This window comes from Pelodiscus sinensis, chromosome 11 (genome assembly GCF_049634645.1).
Source record: "Pelodiscus sinensis isolate JC-2024 chromosome 11, ASM4963464v1, whole genome shotgun sequence".
NCBI lineage: Eukaryota > Metazoa > Chordata > Testudines > Trionychidae > Pelodiscus > Pelodiscus sinensis.
Genome location: NC_134721.1, coordinates 26097283 through 26119480, shown reverse-complemented (window position 1 = coordinate 26119480; position 22198 = coordinate 26097283). Strand labels below are relative to the sequence as shown.

Genomic DNA, 22198 nt, shown 5'->3' with positions numbered 1-22198 from the left:
TCCTGCAAATTAAAACAAAAACCTATGATGAAATCTTAGTCCCATTTAAATAATTGTTTTCAGTAGGGACAAGCTTTTATCCTAGTCATCAGCATATACAGAAATAGGTAATGTGCTGCTAACTACATTAGTGCTGGATTCTTTCAGAAATTCAAGCCTTGGGGAATTTAATTTTCATTTATAATGTTCTCCAAACTTTTCACCCAGTTTATATCTGGTCTGTGATCTCAAATTAGTGATCCAGGATAAATTTGCCTTTTTCTATTCATAGAGGGGCATGACAAAGCTACAAGAGATGATGCTATATAGCTAATTTCAGAAGAATTGGACCAGAGGAGGAAGATCAGTTTCCATTTTTTATTCTCAAATAGGTGCTGCGCAGAAAGATAGCAATGCTTTAGCTCTTTAAAATAAAACTAGAGTTATTGATTTGTGCTTATGTGAATCAGTACATTGTGCAGGATTAATTAAATTATGTAAAAAGATTGCAGTTCTTGTTTACAGCTGTGTTTAAAAACCTTATGAGCAGATGTTTAAAATGTCAGCAGGTGAATCTAGTGAAAAATGTGAAAATCTCCTGTATATGGAAAAGGGTGGGGGAGTTAAAAATACTCTTTTACGGAGTATTGTTCCCAGAATTCATGGTATCATAATTTTCTCCCATAGAGGATTTGGTAGATGAATGTGCAGGTTTTTTTTATTGAAGGGTCAATACCTTTGGAGTAATTTGTCCATTTTGCTTTAATAATATTCTTAGAGCCAAGTGGTATTTTCTCAGAATATGAAGTGGAAATGTAAATGAAAAGAATGTTAGAGAACTGTGCAAAGACTCCAACCTCTAGCTAAAATCCAGCATTTCTTCTGTCAAAATGCTCTGAAACAAACACTACAGGCAGTCCCTGGGTTACGTACAAGATAAGGACTGTAGGTTTGTTCTTAAGTTGAATCTGTATGTAAGTCGGAACTGGCGTCCAGATTCAGCCGCTGCTGAAACTGACCAGCGGCTGACTACAGGAAGCCCGAGGCAGAGTTGCTCTGCCCCGGGCTTCCTGGAATCAGCCGCTGATCAGTTTCAACAGTGGTTGAATCGGGACGCCAGTTCCGACTTACATACAGATTCAACTTAAGAACCCCAGGCATCCCCAAGTCAGCTGCTGCTGAAACTGATCAGCGGCTGATTCCAGGAAGCCCGGGGCCGAGCAACTCTGCCTCAGGCTTCCTGTAGTCAGCTGCTGGTCAGTTTCAGCAGCGGCTGACTTGGGACGCCTGGGGCAGAGCAGCTGGGGTGCTCCTGGGTTGCTCCAGTAGCGCCGCTCCTCGGCGCTACCGGACCAACCCAGCAGCACCCCAGCTGCTCTGCCCCAGGCGTCCTGATTCAGCTGCTGCTGGTCAGTTTCAGCAGCGGCTGACTTGGGACGCCTGGGGCAGAGCAGCTGGGGTGCTGCCGGGTTGGTCAGGTAGCGCCGAGAGCGGCGCTGCGGGACCAACCGGCAACGCCCCAGCTGCTCTACCACAGGCGTCCCGAGAAGAGCCTGGTCTGCTGGGGGGGGGGGAGGGGGGGCACACTAGCTGCTCCCCCCCCCCCAGCAGACCAGGGAGACGCGGAGCAAAGCCGTGGAGGACTGGGTGGGGGGACCGCCCAGACGCGCCGCGGTCCTGCCGCCCGGGTCCTCCGCGGCTTTGCTCCGCATCTCCCTGGTCTGCTGCCCCCCCCCCCCCCCCCCCCCCGCAGACTAGAGAGACACGGAGCAGCTTTTCTTGCCCCGGAGGACGCGGGCGGCAGGACCACGGCGTGTCTGGGCGGTCCTGCCGCCCGCGTCCTCCAGGGCGAGAAAAGCCCCGTTCGTAAGTGCGGATCCGACATAAGTCGGATCCGCGTAACCCGGGGACTGCCTGTATTAGTATATCATTTAGGGGACAAAAGTCCATATTCTTGGCTCATTATGGTCCGTGAATGTCTTACTGGTTATGGCTGTTCCCTAGCTGTGGAAGGGGAAGTGGGCAGTCAGCAACCTTCCCCTAAAGCAGTGGTTCCCAACCTTTTCCGGATGATGACCCATTTTGACAATTCAGGAAGACTTGGTGACCCAAGGCAATTCAAAAACGGGGGAAGGCAGCGGAGGTAGAGCCACTGGAGAGACACTTGGCGACCCTTTTGAAATGTAATGGCGACCCATATTTGGGTCCCGACCCATAGGTTGGGAAACCCTGCCCTAAAGATTCCTTGGTTCTCATTTGGGTGGGGGATTGGTCCTGCCAATAGCTTTTTGCCTGCAAAATCCTTTTGGATCCTTAGTTTGAATTAAATAACATTAACCACCTTTGCTTGTAGTGCAGAAACACTTCTTTTGTGATACATTTCTGGTAAAAAGTGATATATACAGGCATAATAATGATGTGGTCATTCCTCATCAGGTGGGCTCTGCAGGCTGGGCTTTTGGCGGACTAGTAATGTTTTATGTGCATATTCATCATTTGCATAATAAATATGAAAATAAAATGTTACCGGTCTGCCAAAGTTTATGAATGGGTTTGCTGGTCCCCTGGACTACCTGATAAGCATATGCTACGTGCTGCCTCTCTATTAGAGGCAGCAAGGAGGGCAGGGAAGCAGGAGCTGGTGCTGGGGGGAGCCAGCTTGAAAGCCGGTTCTCTCCAGCATTGTCTACACGGAGTGGAAGGGGACAGAGAGGCAGCAGCATCACACTGCCCCTGGGAACTACCTTCCCCCTTCCCTCCCCCCCGACTCTGCAGTCTAAATGTAGTAGGAGCTGGGATCCTAACAGAGATCCCAACCAATGATTGAAGTACTATTGAATTTGACCTATTAAAGTGTAGGTGGAGATGTTACTTTTTAAAAATAAGACCTTTGTTTAACTATCTCTATATAAAAAAAGTTTTTCCTGCAGGACAACAGAATGACGTCGTCACATCACTCTGCATCCTGCCTGCCTCCTCCCTCCCCTTTCCCCAGTGCTCAGCTGCTACAGGGTGAGGAGTGGGTGGGCTGAAGCTGGGAGCCGCGTGGCCTTTCCTCTCCCCACACCCCCTGTGTAGCGGTGGGGGTTCCCAAAGCCAGGAGATGCGTGACCTTTCCTCTCCTCCCTTCCCAGTGTTTGGGGCGGGGGGGGGGGGTGAAACTGCTAGCCATGTGGCCCTGGGAACTGCTCAGCCACGCCCTTCCCCGGTGCTCGAGGGGAGCGGGGGGGACACCACACAGCCACACTCTTCCCCAGCCCCCTTCACACACACACTCTATGTTGGGGGGAGAATGGCAGCCAGAGGGGTGGCGAGAGAGAGCCAGATGGACTTGGGGAGGGGGAGAAGGGGTGAGAGAGAGCTGGGGTGGGAGCCTTGCAGCTTTCCTCTTCCCCTCTCGCAGGTGCTGGAGGGGAGGATGGGAGCTGCTCGGCTTCCCCACTTTCCTGTGATCTTGGGGAGAGGGGTGGAGCTGTATGGCCTTCCCCTTTCCTGGTGTTTTGGGTGGAGAGGTGGGAGCTGCATGGCCTCCCCCCTCCCTGGTGCTCTGGGGGGCAGGAGGGTTAGTTGGAGAGCACAGCAAGCAGGGGGCGTGGCCCCCTAGTAATTGTTAGTGAGTTTTTGCTTAGAAATCTGTGTGTCTGAAAGACTCCTGAAGGTGGGGAGTGCTTGGGAGCCAAAACTATAGTTTTTCTCTTATGTCAGCCTTGGGGCAGTTTATCAAAGGGTAAGGATGATTAAAATTATTTTGTGCAAAAAATTCAAGACAATTTTCAATACACTTAAAATTTCTCTCCCCCCCCCTTTTTTTTCCCCCAGTGGAGGTGTAGTGTGGGGGAGGGACAGTGAGGTGGAACAGGAGACACGTTTTTTAACAAAGCAAGGGGGAAAAAAAGTACAAGGGAAAGCAGAAAAATCGAACCAGAACCTTTCACTCAGAAATTTTTATTGGAGAAAAATGAAATGTTAACAAATTTCTGCAGTTTTTTGGTCAAAAATCAATTTTTTAAAGTTTTGAGAAATACTCAGCCAGTTATAACAAAATGCGATGTGCATTATTATAATTGTAGAAGCTCCCTCCTCCTCCCACCCCTCTGGGCATGCCACACGCAGAAACTCACATGGCCCTGGCAGCTAGCTGCTTTGAACAGTATGCAGAGGCACAGCAAGCAGGGTTGCCTGCCCAAGGTCCTCGCTGGGCTGCAAGATGGTGGGGAGCTGAATGCAGTCTGCGAGCCATATTTTGCCCACCCTTGCTTTAGTCAAAGTTGCAGCTTTGCAGATAACAGTGGTGTTCGGGTGTCAGAAGAGTCTTTGATATATTGTTGACTTGAAATTGAACTCAGGGCAGGAACAGATATCTGATGTACCCTCTAAATAATTTTCTATTCCATTAAAAATGTATGACTAGGTAGCAGTATTACACTAAAGTGACGTGCTTGGAACACTGGTTGTTTCCTTAAATGCATTTAATATAGTTTCTAAGGTGCACCCTGGGGGCATAACCTTATAGCTATTTCTTTGGAGTACAGCCCCACTGTGCCATGATACATCAGGATTTAGAAGACTAGGAATCTGCTTTTGAAAACCTTTATTTAAAACTGTAACTAGTCACAAAAATTAGACATGAAAGCCCCTTTCTTTAAATTGCCTTTGTAGTATGACAAGTGGCTGCAGAATACTATGCATATTTCTCTTGTTCATTACAAGCCATACCTTACTAGATTTTGTGGTGATGATGTGTTTGTCACTTGTCTTTTTATAATAAAAGAGGGCTAGTGGTTTACAGGCATTTACAAAAACTTAATTTAAGATTGGATTTTCAAAGGAGCCTAAGGAGTTAGGCATGCAAATCACATTAGAAGTGAGCATGATTTGGGCACCTTATTCCCTTAGGCTTCTAAATTTGAAGTCCAGTTTACAGAGGTACAACCTGTAATTCTGGTCCAGCAGCACCTGGGCTACGTCTCCACTGGCATGATCCTGCGCAAAAACTCTTTAGCGCAAGAGTTCTTGCGTTAAAGTAGTTCCGCAAGAGAGCGTCTACACTGGCATGTGCTTTTACACAAGAGATGTGCTTTTGCGCAAGAGCATCCTTGCCAGTGTAGACGCTCTGTTGCGCAAGAAAGCTCTGATGGCCATTTTAACCATAGGGCTGTCTTGCGCAAGAAATTTATGTACCCTGTCTACACTGGCCTCTTGTGCAAGAACAGTTGCACAAAGGGGCTTATTCTTGAGCGGGAGCATCAGAGTTCTGGCGCAAGAAGCCCTGATTTCATACATTAGAACATAAGTTTACTTGCGTAAGACCACATGGCTAGTGTAGACAGGCAGCAAGTTTTTGCGCAAGAGCAGCCGCTTTTGCACAAGATTGCGCCAGTGTAGACACAGCCCTGTAGTTCGGCAGGGCCATGGATGTTCCAGGATTGGGGGGTGAGGGAACTGGAAACTCAGCATAATGTGGTGGTGGGGTCGGGAGTCTGGTTCATAGCCCAGCTGGGCTGCTGGGGGAGCCAGCCAGCAGCAGGGAGGTCAGAAATGACCTCTCCTGTTCCAGCAAAATCCCTCATCTGGCACCAGTCAGGTCCTGAGTGTGCCAGACCAGGAAGGTGAAACCAGTATTTATCTTCTTAAAATATGTTTTGAGATTCAGATGTGGAAGAGCAAGAAAAACATTAGGATTAGGAGGATGTGAACTGAATGTAAGAAAAAATTCTTAGTTAAAACAATATTGCTGTTGTACAGAACTTCGTAAAAGATCTTTGGGGAAATGAGTATTTAGTGTAATAAAGCTCTTCATACCAGAACATGTTTGAATTCATGAATTCGCAGCACAGCAGGGAATTCTTGATATCTGAAAAGACTACTTTGTAAGCTGAAGGTAGCTGCAGTTTACTATTACATATTGGTAAAATGGGTGGGGGATTTGTAGATTTGTTTCATAATCTTCTCATAAAGTGAATTAATATGTAGAGTTATACAGGTTTCATTAGGGAATTTAAAAAAAAAACATTTTGGGGGGGAATGTACCCAGAGGAAGGCCAGAGAAATTACGTCTGTTAAATGGAAATAGAGCTGAGTTAGAGAAGACTGAAATTGTGGTGTTTCGTAAAGGTGAATAATGAAGCAAATATTACAACATCATATGTACGTTATAAAAGTTTGTATATAATTAAGTGTACAGCATTATGTATTATGATGCCTATTATTCAGTAATTCCTAGTATTTACAGTTACACTCAAAGTCCTAGCATTGTTTCCAGTCATTCATGTATGCATAAATGCAGCTGTCCTGTTACCCACTATGGTTGTCATCATGTAAACAACTACACGATCTTGTCAACTACATACATTTCTCTCCACCTCCCTGCTGTCTCCGTATCAGAGGAAGCAAGGGGGAAAGTTGAGAACCAGTGTCTGTGAGGAGCTGGCTTAAAAACCAGCTCCCCACAAGCACCGGTTCCGCCTGCCCCCTCCTTGGTGCTGCTGCTTCTGATAGAGAGGCAGCAGCGTGGGGGGGAGGGAGGGACAGGCTGAATTGAATATGCGCCGGGAGCCAGCTTTCAAGCCAGCTCCCTGGGTGTATTTGCTCCCACAGACCTGTCTTCCCACCTCTTGCTGCCTCCTGCAGATGTGGGGGATGGGGAGGAAGGCGGCACTGGCTCGGTGGTGTTGCCTGCCTGCGCTACTGCTTTTATCTGGTTCAGTGTGTGGGACAGGGTAGCCAGAGAGAGGGATGGGGGTGCAGGATCTGATTAGGGGGTGAGGGTGCAAGGTCTGGGTGGGAGGTGGGGTACAGGAGCAGATTTGGGAGTAGGTTGTTTGGCCAGGGAGAGGGAGCAGGAGTGGGCTGGGGGAGGTTGCATGAGGGGGCTGGAGGTATGGGGGTCTGGGCATGTCAGGTTGGGGGGCACTTGCCTTTGCGCTCTGTGCTGTTCCCAGTCATGGCCTCCTGCTACTCCGATTGGCCAGATACTGGCAAACCAGGCAACATTGGGTATAATCTTAGTTTTGATATTTTCTGTTAAATAGAGCTGTATCTGACTGACACTTACTGGGTCTCTTTTTCCAAACTGCTAAAGTGGTTGGTATATTTCTTGAGACTAAGCAAGGTTATAAAGGGAATACAGTAAGCAATGCACTTGTCATTTTCTTTGCTCTTCCATTACTTGTTTAGTTTCATGTTTTTTCGGGCAATAGCATACTTGCTTGTCTTCCTCTGGATACTGCTGAAAATGGCAATTGGAAGGAAAGTTAAGGTGTTGCTGTTACACTGGGTCAGAATAGGAAGGAGTAAATATGAATATTAAAATGAGAGGCAAAGGTTAAGTCTTCATGTTTTATGTTTAGGTTGTGAGTTATTTGGCTTGGGGACATTGTATCATGCATATCTGTGGGACTATAATAATGAAATGGGAACTCTTATGAGGAGTTTGGTGGAAGTGGAGTATGTTTCTTGTATTATGCATTCATCACATTTTAAAGAGCATTGAATTCCTGCTCTTATGACACATTTTCCCTTTGAATCAGGGCTTGTAGGCATTTTCCCTCTGAGTATATAAGGTTTTTAATGGAATGATAGGAGGGGAGGGGAGTTCTTAGCTTTTCTGAGGAACATATTTTGTTCTAATGAATTTGTTTCAATGATGCTGTTTATGTCAATCAGACATATAGGTACATTGCAAGCAAACCTGGTGAAATTCTTCATGGGTTGCTTTGCATTTAGCAGCTATGATTAATATAAATGATTAGTCATTTTATCAAAACTTAATCCAGACTGATATGCTTTGGATAGTCATATGATCATATGAGAGAATAAAATTAATTCATTGAAATGTAGTCTCCACTGAGCAGAAATAACATACTCTTGAGATACTTTACATGATTTCCTTCAGGTCTTTACAGTTGAATATCCAGAAGTGTTAGTATCTTAATAATGACATCAAATCATTTGTTGGGTTAGTTTTTAATAAAAACTATTTGAGTTTAAGTCAAATCCCTCTGACTTCCCCATTTGAATTGTGTGATTAAAAGGAAATGGTTAAATGCATACTCTGTTTACCTGTGTCTCTTTTGCTGGTACAGCTGATTACCAAAAATGTTGCTAGAAAATTACTCCAGAATTTAGCAGAGACAGAGGAATGCTGCTGGGAACACTTCTGAGTCAATTCCATCATGTTGACTCACTGTGTCACTGACCTTTTGAAAGTCACTTAACCAAATTGTTATTTCTGTTCTCCTTCTTACCTAGAGCGCTGGGAATTAATTTGTTAGTACAGCACATCTGGGGTACAGAATCCCAGATTTATATAACACTCTCATTGAGTGAATCCATTATAATGTTTGGCACTCAGTCTGAATGTGAACTTGGTTTGTGAGTAAGTAAAGACAGGGTTTCTTTCCTCAGTCTGTTTTTGAGAATAAAGCCAGGTTCCAAACTGAGTTTTGTTCTCTTGAGTGCTTGTCTGCATAGTAAAGTATCCCAACATAATCCTACTACTACAGCTATTCTGGCATAAGGGCCTGTGTAGATACTTATTCTGTGAGAGTGGGTGATTTTTCTTGCTTAGTTTATACTCCTCCAAAGTACTCTGATTCAAGAGAAGAATATTCACATGGAGAATTTATCATATTTATAGCAGTAAATTTCCTCATGTATCCCAGCCTTAGGATTTTAACAGAATTAGCTTTGTTGAAATCCTCAGTCTGGCATATTTCTAAACCATATTCTTATTTCTTATATCAGTACTTTGTGAACACAGATGCAGAGCATACATATTGTTTCATTAAATATGAAAATATAAGAGGAGCTTGTGTAACACAACCACAATAAAGTTACCTTCCATGTTTTTTTCCCGCCATTAGGAAGGATTTATACTTACCTCTTGCACTTAGTCAAAATAGGACCTTTTTTTTTTAGGTACCGAATTTTCTGGCGTATAAGGCGACTGGGCGTATAAGACGACCCCCTAATTTTCTAGTTAAAACATAGGTTTTTGTCTTATACTCACCGTATAAGACTACCCCCCCTTAAGAGGCCAACCGGCAGCGCCCCTCCGCCTCCCCAGCTTTGCTCCCGGTGTCCCTGGTCTGTTGGAGACGGTCCCCAGCAGACCAGGGGCACCGGGAGCAAAGCCGAAGCGGCGGCGGAGTGCCGTGCTTCTGAGGCTTTGCTCTGGCAAAGCCTCAGAGGCGCGGGACCCCGCCGTGGCTGCGGCTTTGTTCCCGGTGTCCCTGGTCTGCTGGAGACGGTCCCCAGCAGACCAAGGACACCGGGAGCAAAGCCGCAGCGGCGGCGTGCAAAGCCTCAGAAGAGTGGCACCCCGCCGCCACTTCGGCTTTGCTCCCGGTGCCTCTGGTCTGCTGGGGACCGTCTCCGGCAGACCAGGGACACCGGGAGCAAAGCCTCTGAGGACGCCGGCAGCAGGACAGCCGCGGCGCGTCTGGGCTGCCCCACTGCCGGCTTCCCCCGAGGCTTTGCAAAGCCGTGGAGGGGCTCGGCAGTGGGGCAGCTCAGGCGCGCCTGGGCTGCCCCGCTGCCGGAGCCCCTCCGCAGCTTTGCTCCGCGTCTTCCTGGTCTGCAGACCAGGGAGACGCGGAGCAGCTTTTCTCGCCCCGGAGTACACGGGCAGCGGGACCGCGAGGTCCCGCAGTCCATGTCCTCCGGGGCGAGAAAAGCCCCGTTCGTACCTGCAAGTCGGGGACTGCCTGTATACCCGGCATATTAGACGACCCCCGATTTTTGGGGGATGTTTTTTAGCATAAAAAGTCGTCTTCTACGCCGGAAAATACGGTATCTGTGAACTGATCACCCAAATCTTCAAACTCAGAACTTTGCATAAATATGAAATAAGTAATTTGATAAAATTTCACATAGGACACAGCAATTATGAGAATATATAAATTGCTTAATTCTGATTTAGCACTTGCAGTAGATATTGCATAATATATATGGTGCCCTTATCAAATACTTTTATCATTAGAACTAGTAGGATTTTTTTTTCTGTTGAACTGCATACTGGCTAATGTCATACCCAAGTGACTAGTGTTTTCTAAATACACAGTGTGCAAATACCTTATGGACTGTTTGGGTCTATATAAAAGAAAACAAGTTATGGAGTTACACTGAAGTACTAATGAGCTCACTGGGGATGTGAGGGAGGGACATGGGTTGTTTTAGTTGTCTTAGGCGAACTTTCTCCTTTTAGATATTTACTTAATTTCTGTTGTGATGCTATAAGCATAATTTTCAATATAAATTTTGTTGTTCTGGAACAAGATTCGTCAATCTCCACACAGATGTTGTATCAGTGTAACTAAGTTAAAAATATGGTGCTTTTTTAGAAAATTGTTTTTTTGGTTAAAATAGTTATTCTGTTACAACCTCTATTGTGGACACTTATGCTGATATAAAAGTGCTTACACTGGAGTAGATTATTTCCCTTTATCTACTGGAATAAGCTATTACCAGTATAATAATGTAGGCACAGGGTAATGTACAGCTTTTAGATTTACCTTATAATTAAAGCAATATAGTTTTTATTTCTAGACAAGCCTTTGTTATCTAAGATTGAACAAAATTCCAGACAGCTGGATTTTTTATTCCAGGAAGCATGATTAAATACTTGGGGATTTTAAAATTAGTTTGAAAAAATGTGTACAAAATAATTTTAGTAAAGTGTGCAAGCAAGCCTCAAAACAAAAAACTTTGCCCATTGAAATTTAGTGCTCTCTTAGAATCACATTGGAATATCTGTTTTTCAGTAGATTTTCATGCTTTCTCATATCTCAGAAATTGATAAGTGTGTACTGATGCTTGCTTGTAGCAATCTCAGTAGCGGTCAGCATACTGATATATTTTCATAAGATGGCTAGAAATGCACTAGAAGTTCAAAGGATGTATTCTGTAATTTGCTGCAAGGGAAAAATACTATGAGTGCCATCTTCTGGATAAAAGAGTATTGCTTAAATTGTCTGGGTCAGTTCGTATTCATGTAGCTAGATTATCAAATATAAAAAAAACTGTGCAAGATTGTGAGTTCATTGTTTTAAGCTAGGTTTTAAATATCTTTGCCATAGAATATATTCAGTCGATCAATTTGCTTTTGTTTCTCTAATTCAGTCTTGATATAAAAATCTAGTTATTTTATTTTATTTTATTTTGGAAATTTGCAATTTTTATATATGTTAACTTAAGTATGCATGGGAACAATTCCACTGGCAGAGAGAGGTGCCTTAGTTAAAGTATATTTTCCTGCAGTCATAATTAATTGGTTGACCCATTGTTTCTGGTAAATTAAATTAGGAAGGTAAACAGGTCATTGCCTGTCAGACCTGTGGTCACTGCCATAAGCTTCCAGTTCTTGAGTTTTAAAGATAAGCCTAAAGCTGCTAAATATCTAAGAAGGACAAATAAAAATAGCCCAGCGACCTAGAACACTTTGTAGTTTCTTTGAATTAGGTGCCTTATTGTTTATGTAACATTCTTTAAGATGAAATAAAGATGTCTGTTCAATTTTTAGATACTAAAGTTAATTATTAAAATAGGCTCTCAAATTAGAATTACTCAACCTAAATTTGGTAATAAGATTTATGCTTTGTATGATTTTTTTCATGCTGTACTGTTTTATATGTAAAATTAAATGATAAAATAATAGATGACTGAAACTGATTAGTGGTAGTTGATTTGCAGCTTTCTGGGTGCGATGTCTGTTTTCTACAAAAGATTTCTCTGCCTTTAGCTATGAAATATAGTACATTTAAAAATTGGTGAATGATACAAAAAGTTAAACTGTTTAAAAGCTTAATTACTGTGATCAGAACTTTTTACAGGTAATAAGAACAGTGCACAGCATATTTTTATATTAAGTTACTTTTAAATAATATATTGTAGAAAGTTGTGCAGGGTAGATTTTTATAGGGTCTTTTTTTCAGTTCCTGGAAAAGAGGATTTGTCAGTTTAGTGGAAGTTTTAAACTAGTCTTTCTTTATAGCTTGTGTTGAAAGTTTAGTAAAACATCACATGTATTAAATGGAAACCTATGCATGGATTGACAGCGATTGTTTTGAGTAGTTCTGTAAGTGTATACAGTAGCTTATATCTAAAGTGTAACTTGGATCTAAACTCTGCTTAGTACCTACATAATATGAGTATGTGGCATGAAATGCTAAGGCATGAAGTTTTATCTTTAGTTTGCCCTATGGTCCTTTCTTATTGATAAGAAAATGCTGTCAGGGCTCCTAAGAAGAAAAGCTGACAGAAGCAGTATGTTTTTCATGCCTCCTTTCTTTTGTCTCACCTCCTCTTGTTTCCCCTCCTTCATCTTGGTTCAGCATAGCAGCTAAATTTAATTTCCATTGGCTGAGGCTTTGGTGGGAGGGGTAAGTGGCTTTGTTTTTCTCTGCTTGTATGACCTCACTTTTATTTGCCTCAGCACTTAGAGCTGTAAGGTTCTTTTCAGTTTCATCTTTGCATAGAGGATTGTATACATTCAGTTTCCTTTCCTGTGCCTTCATTTTGAAAATACTGTAACTGTTATTAGCATTGGCTGTTCAGACCTCAACATATAAAGTTAACACAAAGGATTCTGTTATATTTATTTTAACAGACTTTTTGAACTGGAATAAATACCTTTTGGGAGACATCTACTTACTTCTGAGCTGCCTTCACCACTGCCACATTGTTTTATCTAATGTGCTACAAGGATGAGCCCTGCATTTGGAGCCATGGAAGTGGAGCACTATGCCAAGGGAGTCCTGCTCGAGCCTTTTGTCCACCAGGTTGGGGGTCATTCCTGTGTCCTCCGGTTTAATGACAAGACCATCTGTAAACCCCTCATCCAGAGGGAACACCAATTCTATGAGACTCTCCCAACAGAAATGCGTAAATTCACTCCACAGTATGAAGGTATGTTACAAAGCCTTAGAAAGGGGTTGGGGCTTTTCTCTAGTGTAACTCTAAGTGTGCTCTCTTTCCTCTAAAATCTCTTCTGAGCAGAAGAGATTTTAGGGGTTTTCTTTTCATGTATTTTGATGTTGTCTGAGCCAGGCTGTGGAGATGCAGGGTGGAGATGCTTGCCAGTGGGTCTTTGGGCTGACTAACAGCATTAGAGTAGAACAACTCTGCTGGTGACAGCCCATATATCTCCCCTAGGCACAGACAGGTAAGTAGCTAACAGCTTGTAAATGTTCTCAGTAATACTTTTGGGATTTTTTTTCTCATTTGTATATATATATATTTTAAATTTTGTTGGCTCTTTATTTTAATGTGTGTCTTCTAGGACTGGGTAAGATTGCTTGAATACATGTTGTGTGGAAGTTTAGTTGTATTGTTTTGTGTTTTGGATTGTCCTCTAACGCTCAAATATTTATCTCCATAAATAACAATATTGGTACAGCAAAGAAAGTTGAAAAGTATTTTGTTAAACATTTGCAGTTTGTTTCTGCCTTTAAGGAAACGAAAATTCGAAGCATTTAGGTAGGCAAGGATCAAGTAGCCGTGATGAGGCTGAGTCAGATGGTATGTAGGAGTGGAAATTCCAGTTCTTTTAAGCATTGCACTAGTTAAAATGCTTCTTTCTTAGTAGGGTTTGCTGTTAACTGCTGTCTGGAGATTAATTGATAAAATAAGTCTGGAGCATTTATTTATTTTGAATTGTTTTTTAAGTATTTTAGACTTGAACACTGAATAAGGGTGACCAAGTTTCTTTAATATTGATTGTAAAATTGAAGGAAGACCTCAGAGAAGATGTTTGAAAGTTACATTGTTTGAATGTTCACATAATTGCTGAGAGGTTTGAACACATCTTTTGGAATTGTTGACAGAAATGTGGTCTATAAACGATACTTTACGAAATGTTATAGAACAATTGTACTAGTATATGTGATTTTTCTCTTTTGGGAGGTATGGGAGGAATTTAGGGGTAAGGGGCCTCATTTGGTCCATCTCTGTTGTTTTTTCCAGGATAAAGCCAAAGGCCAATTGCTAGCTGGCTCCCCCATTTTTTCCTGTAGTCCTTTCCTATGTGGCAGCAGGACTGTCAGTCTGAGCTTCTGCACTCCCTACCCCAGCTACTATAGGTCCCAGAACTGCCTGCCCAGCTCAGAAGTGCCAATCTCTCGCCGAGAACTCTCTCCTCCGGCCGAGTGATGAGCTGCAAGAACTGTGCAGAGTGATTGATTTGAGGATAAAGAGAAAGGACTGAGAAAAATAAACCCTAAAAAAAACCCCAAAAAACCAAACATTCAGCCAGTTGTTACGGCTTCTTCGATAATCATTGAAACTTTCTAATATGGCTCTGGGGGCAACCCTGTCACAACTTTCCTCTAAGACTCTTAATATACAATGCAGTGTTCTAGAGACTCTTGAGATGAGGAGGAAAATATGCTTTCAAGGTTCACCATGTTTCTATGTACTACAATCAGATTTGCTTTGTATTGCTTTTTGTTCTTTATTTTACAAAACTGCTGCATAACCAACATCAATAAAATCTATATCCCAAAAAGGAAAAAAAATGTAAAATTAAACGTGGTGATTCTAAATGGAAGCCATTGAACTAGTATCTGTTGTAATGTGTGACGTTTTTCTTGTTTTGCTCTCCTTACAAGCCTTTCCTTGCCCTTGGAATCTATTCGCAAAAAAATCTGGATAAATGCTTTTTGCTTTGCTGTCATGCAAAACTGAAAGCTTTTGGTGTTTCTATGCAGGTTATTTTTCACTGCAAGATGTAAATATAAAATGTTTTACATCTCTCCTAAGGTCAGACCAGTCAGACTTTTTTAAATTAATAAAATTTTTCAATAATTGAAATCGTCTCCTGTTATTATTTGATTCGTATTTGACTCTGTACATCAGAGAGAGAAAAATCTCTTCTGTCACAATTGTTTTGTCTACATGATAAATTGTCTTCTCTGTGAGGTGTCATTTGTGTCTAGATGTTTTGATATTTGTTAGGTTGACAGATGAGTTTGGCCTGTGGCAAGATTAAAAAACTAAGGACCTGGGTAAGAGAAAAACCAAAAGTTGCTATATTTTTAGTGAAAAATCATGTTGAATAAAATGTTTGCATGTCATTTCATTGATTACTAATTGGTCATCTCCTTTCTTTCCCCAGGTGTTGTGTCAGTTAGCTTTGAAGAGGATGAAGATGGAAACCTGTGTCTAATAGCCTATCCATTAAATGGGGACCATGATAACTTGGAAAGCATAGATAATTCTGATTGTGAACCCAAAAACAAGTTGTTACGGTGGACTAATAAAAAGGCTGTATTATTAGAAAATGACAAGATAACTAAAGAATGGGTTCGACAGCACAGGAAAGAGGAAAAAATGAAAAGGTAGGTCAAAAGGAAGTCAATGTAAAGCTTTGAAAGATAACCATGATATGCTGAATTTTATTCATATCTGTTCTGATGCAGAGATGAATAAAATTCAACATGTGAGGGCTTTGTTTCAATTCTAGAATGGAGGTTTTATCCACTTTTCCTGTTTCTTATGCCGTATGTCTCTTCCTCGCACTCTCATTTCTGTTTATTTTGTCTCCATTGTGAAACACTTTCAGTAGCAGAAGTGGTTTCCATTCAGGTGAATTTCATTTGTTCTCCTTCACAATTACCTTTTTGCAGTGGTCAGTTGAGGAGGGTTCTAGGATTCTGATTATTTTCTAACTGTAGTATCAGCAAAAGCATGGCTGTTCAAGAGAGAAGTTCTGCTGTGTTAAATGAGTCTACTGAAATCTTTTGCATGAATGAATGAGGAAAAATGCAGTTAGAGGTAAAACAGGATTCATGCAGATCTGTTCCCAATTCGAAATCTCTGATCTGTGATGCACTGTAGAGGCAATTACCAGAGAGCTGTAACAAAATTGAAATCTGGAAGACTTATAGCTGTGCCACTGTTCTGCACACTTCTGTCTAAGTAGTTCAATCATCATTACTGTTTGTTTCATAGTCTGTTGAAATCTGCAAATATAAATTAGCATGGAAGCAGATTTACAAAGAGCGAAATATCATTAATGGGAAATTGCGCAGACCCATGTATAATGCAGTAATGGATTTTGTCATTTTGAGATACATGAATAGGCTGAGATGTTGAGGGTCTGCAGCGTGTAATATGTAAAGCTAGAACAAATTGTATTTTTTATTTTCATTTGGCTTCTAACTACTTCTCCCTATTTTTATTTTTATTTTTAGTCACAAATTAGAAGAAGAATTTGAGTGGCTAAAGAAATCTGAAGTCTTGTATTATAGTGTAGAAAAAAAGGGGAATGTCAGTTCACAGTTTAAGCATCATAACCCTTGGAGTATGAAATGTCACCAGCAGCAGTTACGGCGGATGAAGGAAAATGCAAAACATCGGAATCAGTATAGTATCCTTTCCCAGAAGTGTGTGCCAGAACAAGGATGGAGTCTGCTTTTTTGTTAAGATGCCTCCCCATCCCCTGCCAAAAAGCCCAACCCATACTGTAGCTGTAACACTGACAATAGGATTATCTGAAACCAGGATTTGTCCAATAGATGGTGACTATGAAGGGATCATTACTTTTTGCTGGAATTTGTGCTGGGCGACTCAAGGAATCTACAAATCTCTGTGAATCTCTGCTAGTAGACAAGATTCCAGCATCCTAGATAGGGATGTTAAAAATCATGTAATAGGGTAACCGTATAACCGCTAAAAATCTTAGCTGGTACTCCTGCTGCAGGCTCTGCAGTTGTAAAGCCTTTGCCTGCCAAATTCCTGGGGAAGCTGAATATAACCGAAACCATTAACTGATATGCATCATCTTATCCATTAAACAGTTAATCAGGTATATTCGAACATCCCTAATCCTAAGTAAGTTTCCTAATGCATGAGTTTAGAGGAAGGGAATTCTGCTGTTGCTTTCCTAGGCGTAGCAGTTATATATTTGTTGCATATATTAGGATGATGTCAAAGGATTTAGCCTCCACTTCCCCACCCTCTCAATTCTAAAAATGCTATTTTTTCAGATACTACTTTAAAAAGTATAAGGAAATGGTTGGCTTTTAAATGAAGACATCAGAGGTGGAAAGTTTTGATTCCTTGATTGAGAGAGTTCCTTTTGCAGAGATATTTTTTCAGGCTAGTCTGCTGATTCCTAGTTTCAGCTAATTTTTTGGTAAAAGCAAACAATCTAAAATTTAACCTGGGTTTATAGATGGGAAAAGATGAAAATCATTAGTGAATGCATGCTCCTAGAAGCAGATTATACTTATCTGTTCGAAGGGTGTAGGGTTGTTCAGGTGAGGGAAAATGAGATTTCCATGTTCCATTAATGCCAGTGCAGCCATCAGCGCATGCACACTCAACTCCAGTGATGACAAAAGGAGTCTATATGCATGTGAATGTTTACAGTGATGCTGCTTCTCTTCCATAATGCACATATAATCTTAAATATGTTCTGCTTGCAACGGGCACAAATGCTGTAAAGATCTTAAAACCTACATGTTTAGGGGAGGGAATCTTGTGTATAAGGAGTTAAGTATCTGAGGTATTCTCAAAAGCTTCAGTTAAGTCTGTAACTAGAAAAACTTTAAAAACAACAAATAGTCTAGCTGCACCTCAAAGACCAAACATGTAGATGGTATCATGAGCTTTTGTGGGTACAACCTACTTCTTCAGATGACAGTTGAGGTATTCTCAGATATCCATCAACTTCTCATAACACCCTTTTGAGAGAAGGAAGTGCTATCCTCATTTTAGAGATGAGGAAACAAGGATAAAGATTTGTAGTGACTTTCCCAAAGTCATGCAGGTATTTGGCAGAACAAGAAATTGAACCCAGATTTAATGAGTCTCAGTGCAGCATCTTCCCCAGTGAAACATTTTGCCTCTCTTTATAGAAACAGAGCGTCAGCTTTATTTACGCCATAGAGAACTTAAAATTAGATTCTGGTTTGCCAGAAAAAAATAATAGTAAATAATGCAGCCCTGGTGATTTTCATCTCTAATTTGGGGGTGCTTGTAGAGTGATAGAGAGCAGTGCAACCTGGAACCTGTGGTCTCTTTGGGCTTCACTTCCAAATGAAAGGCTAGGTCATATGCAGTCTACTTTGTTTAATGCAAAGTAAGTGTATCTTTTTGGTTCCGGGTAAGCTTGTTGCTAAGGTGCAATCATTAGGCAAAGTTTGGATGCTCCTGTTTTGTAGCCTTTTCTCATTTGCAATGGGGATGACCGAATGCTTTTTAAAACAGTTATTGTAAGGCTTTTCCCTTAACCAGTCAGAATTTATCTTGCTGGAAAACCTAACCTCCCGATACGAAGTGCCATGTGTGTTGGACCTTAAAATGGGAACCCGGCAGCATGGAGATGATGCATCAGAAGAGAAGAAAGCTAACCAGATCCGGAAGTGTCAGCAGAGTACTTCAGCGGTTATTGGGGTTCGAGTGTGTGGCATGCAGGTGCGTCTGAAATTGACTGTGGGTAGGAATGGGCACAATGGGTTATATTTGAAGAGACTTTTTTTAAACACTTTCTGCTAGTAACACTTTTTTGGGGAGGGATAGCTCAGTGGTTTGAGCATTGGCTTGCTAAACCCAGGGTTGTGAGTTCAGTCCTTGAGGGGGCCATTTAGGGATCTGGGGCAAATCTGTCAGGGATAGTACTTGCTCCTGCTATGAGGGCAGGGGACTGGACTCAATGACCTCTCAAGGTCCCTTCCAGTACTATGAGATGGTGGTATGGTACTATTAACAAAGATTTTAACTTTCTTCTGAAACAAGGCTGCAGCTGGTCAGAATGAGGAAAATATCTCTCTTCCAAGATTACAAGTATGGTTGTCTGGTAATAGCAGGAATGTGAAATCAGTAATTTTCCAAACAATCACAAACAAACCATTACAGTATTATCTTAAGTCGGCAATAGGAAAATACATTTTGTTGCTTTCTTAGTCCATTATATTCTTTGCATTTGTAGCCTTAGACAGCTATTCATTATCCAATCATCTCACTTCATGTTCCTCCTCCTTGAGAGGGTCTTACCTTTTAGTCACCTTTCTAATTGAAGGACATTTAATTACTTTCTTCACAACATGAAGGATATAATAGCACTAGTCAGACTGAGGAGCAACTGCATAGTAATCTGCAGTTCTTTCTCTGAATGCCTCACAGTAAATATATCCTGTGAGCTGGAGATCAGAAAACAGACATGTTTGCCGCCTTTCTCTGTGCATGGATCTTACATTTGACTATTAGATCAGCAGCAACAGCTTTTACAGTTAGTACTGTCCTGGAGACTTGTAAAGTCTGGACTCTTTTCACTGCTGAAAGTAAACTTTGTGTAATGTGTAAACAAGAAGTTGATCATTAAAGAGGAGTGATAAGATTTATAGTGCAGATACAGTGAGAGCAGCAGCTTAGGCTTCCATTTAAAGTAATATCCTGTAGCTTACTTATCGTTCTGTAGCAACTCAATGATTTGATTCAGTTCTAAGAAATGCCTTAACTGCTTCACTGCTGCTCCAGTGGTGTTGAAGAGCCACAACTCTCCTGGAATGCTGGCACAAAAGGATGCCCCAGCAATATGGGGCTACATTGGAGGCATAGGTCTTCCTCAGGTCCCTCTAAATTAGACAGCATAGAAATGGTTAGACAGCATAGAAATGGTTAATTAGTTTAGGAATGAAAAGGCGGAAAGAAGCAGTAGTATGCCCTTAACAAATCTCACCAGATGTATACATGACCACTACAACTGATGATGATGGGTCGCTTTACACTCACCTGTTTCCTAGGAAGGTTGAGTGAATCTCTAATCTGTTTTCCTCTTCCCTGCTCTTCTGGTGCTCCCCTTCCAGCTGCTGTGTGGGAGAGTTTAAGCCTCTTCCCTTTTATTTATAGATATTGATAGAGAGGGGGCATGCTTTTTCTTCCCAGAGCTCTGAGTAGGTAGAGAAAATTACTTCTCTACCCACTGCCATTCACAAAAGTTCCACCCTGGGCAGTTATTTGGGGTGCCTCCTTTGTCATCCAGTCAACTGCTCCGATGCCTGATGTGTTCACTCAGCATTCCCTGGTCTGTTTGGTAAAATGAGTGTTTCTGGGATGACACTCAGCTTGCCGCTGCCATTAACTCATGTATCGAGCAGAGGAGGCGCAGTCATCAGAAATGGATGTAATATTTGTTAACCATCATTATCAGTGCTCATTTGGGGTAGAGATTCTGGTTTCCTGTTCCAACAATTTAGAATGTGTGTGCTCTTGAAACATGGAGGCCTTTGCGGAAGAAACATACAGAGCTGTAAGTGATTGTTCCATTTACAGGTCTCTGCCCTGTAAATATAGACTCTACCTGGTCTGTGGGTTTGATATTTTCAAATGACATTCTCAATTGTTTAAAGCAATGATTGCTGATTGTTAAAACCTTTTTCTTCTTCTTGCTTCAGTGTTGCATATGGGCAGTTGCTGTTGTTCAGACTTCCAGCAGTTCTGGAAATAAGTTTGGAAAGGCTGCCAGCAGAGATGTGCTGTAGTTGCTTATGGAGTGGCTGGCCTACATGTTGTAACATGACTTCAGAAATCTTGGCTTCAGCCTTCCTAATCCTAGTTAAACTCTTCATCCCCTTTTTTTAAAATGGAAACGCTCAAGTCTAAGCCTGAGGAATTTTCAGTTTCCTTTGTGACTAGCAATACTTTGGATATTGGTGGGCCTGTGGTTGCTAGCATGCTCTTCTCACCAACTGCATACAAGCTGTTTTAAGAGACAAACACATCATCTTGATAAAACTTGCTTTTTTTCTGGTGGGACATTGTTAATTTTTTTGAGGTGTTCTTCAGAGTTACTATTGTTGGCATCCAACCATTCCTTTTGTTCTTTTTTTCTCCCTGTCCAGGTCTACCAGACGGGCACTGGCCAGTTAATGTTCATGAATAAATACCATGGGCGAAAGCTTTCAGTCCAAGGATTTAAAGAAGCACTTTACCAGTTCTTTCATAATGGCAAATACCTGCGCAGGGAACTCTTTGAATCGGTTATAAAAAAATTAACTGAACTCAAGTCTGTCTTAGAAAAACAAGAATCTTACCGTTTCTATTCCAGCTCCTTGCTTATCATTTATGATGGCAAGGAGTTGCGGGAAGTTGCTGTGGACTCAGATCCAGAGGACTTAGAGGATCTCTCAGAGGAGTCTTCGGATGAATCAGCTGGCGCATATGCGTACAAGCCTACTGCTAGTACTGTTGATGTCCGTATGATAGACTTTGCCCACACAACCTGCAAGTACTATGGGGAAGATAGTGTGGTGCATGAGGGCCAAGATACAGGTTATGTTTTTGGACTTCAGAACTTAATAGGTATTATTAAAGAAATAAGAGACGAAAGCAGCGAATAAACAGTTTGAATGCACATCAGTAGAAAGCACTATAGTGACTCTTTGTATTCCAAAATTATTGGCCACTTTCTAGTGGTAGGAGTCTTTGCAGACTCTGTTGGGTTGGCCCTGTCAGAGTCAGACTTGTTCAGAGGAGGGCATTTACTTACAATGGTGCTGGACCTAGCACTGGCAAATCTTGGTATCCTTATTTATTTTAACTTTCTGAAACATTCCATATTTGACTCAAATACCTCTGTTATCCCAGTGTGTATATGTTCCAATAAATTCTTTTTGTTCATTGTAAATGATGCTGGTGTCATTTCTGGTGTTTAAGAAAGAGAATCAGTGTTACCATATTTTTCCAGTCATATATTAACCGAAAGTAGGTTTGATCACTGGCTATTGAGGGGGAATAAGAATAAATAAGAAATAATCTGCTTAAAAATATCCAATACATTGTTTTACAGTAATTCAGGATCTCATTTCTGTAAATTTTATATGGATAAATAGCCCCATTTGGATATTCAGTAAAATATTACCATAAAGATAAATTGAACCAGAGCATGAATGAGAACCCCGCCAAGGGTTAATCTTCCGCTTAGTTTTAGTTTAGTCACAGCTGCTGGATTGCTACATGATATGAAAACCCTTCTCCTAAAGAGCTTGAAATCTTATGAGACAAGATGCAATAAGAATGTGTGACAGTGAGGTAAGACAAGGGTAACTCACCCCATTTCGGATTACCTATTATACAACCTGATAATGCCAAATAATCTTCAGTTTTTAAGAATACACATCAGCTGCTCCGAATTATGCACAAACTGATAGGCTGCTCTACTGTATATGTCACTGTAAAGGTGAGTCTTGTGGGATTTGAGGGAAGAGTGAGTAATAGC

General features: G+C 41.6%; 1 protein-coding gene across 3 annotated transcripts in view; it reads left to right on the top strand.

Annotated features, from left to right (window-relative positions):
* IP6K2 (inositol hexakisphosphate kinase 2) overlaps positions 1-21607 on the top strand; it is a 34950-nt gene extending 13343 nt beyond the window's left edge. For 2 of the 3 annotated variants that reach the window (XM_006130886.4, XM_014577419.3), the window contains exons 2-6: positions 12587-12885; positions 15092-15314; positions 16170-16345; positions 18221-18396; positions 20823-21607. In XM_006130886.4, coding sequence (XP_006130948.1) covers positions 12684-12885; positions 15092-15314; positions 16170-16345; positions 18221-18396; positions 20823-21320 — 1275 coding nt within the window. In that variant the 5' untranslated portion in view covers positions 12587-12683 and the 3' untranslated portion in view covers positions 21321-21607. Of the gene's footprint in view, positions 1-12404; positions 12424-12586; positions 12886-15091; positions 15315-16169; positions 16346-18220; positions 18397-20822 lie in introns of those variants that run through there. The other variant, XM_025188563.2, reaches the window with a different exon arrangement.
* Positions 21608-22198: the final 591 nt, after the last annotated feature.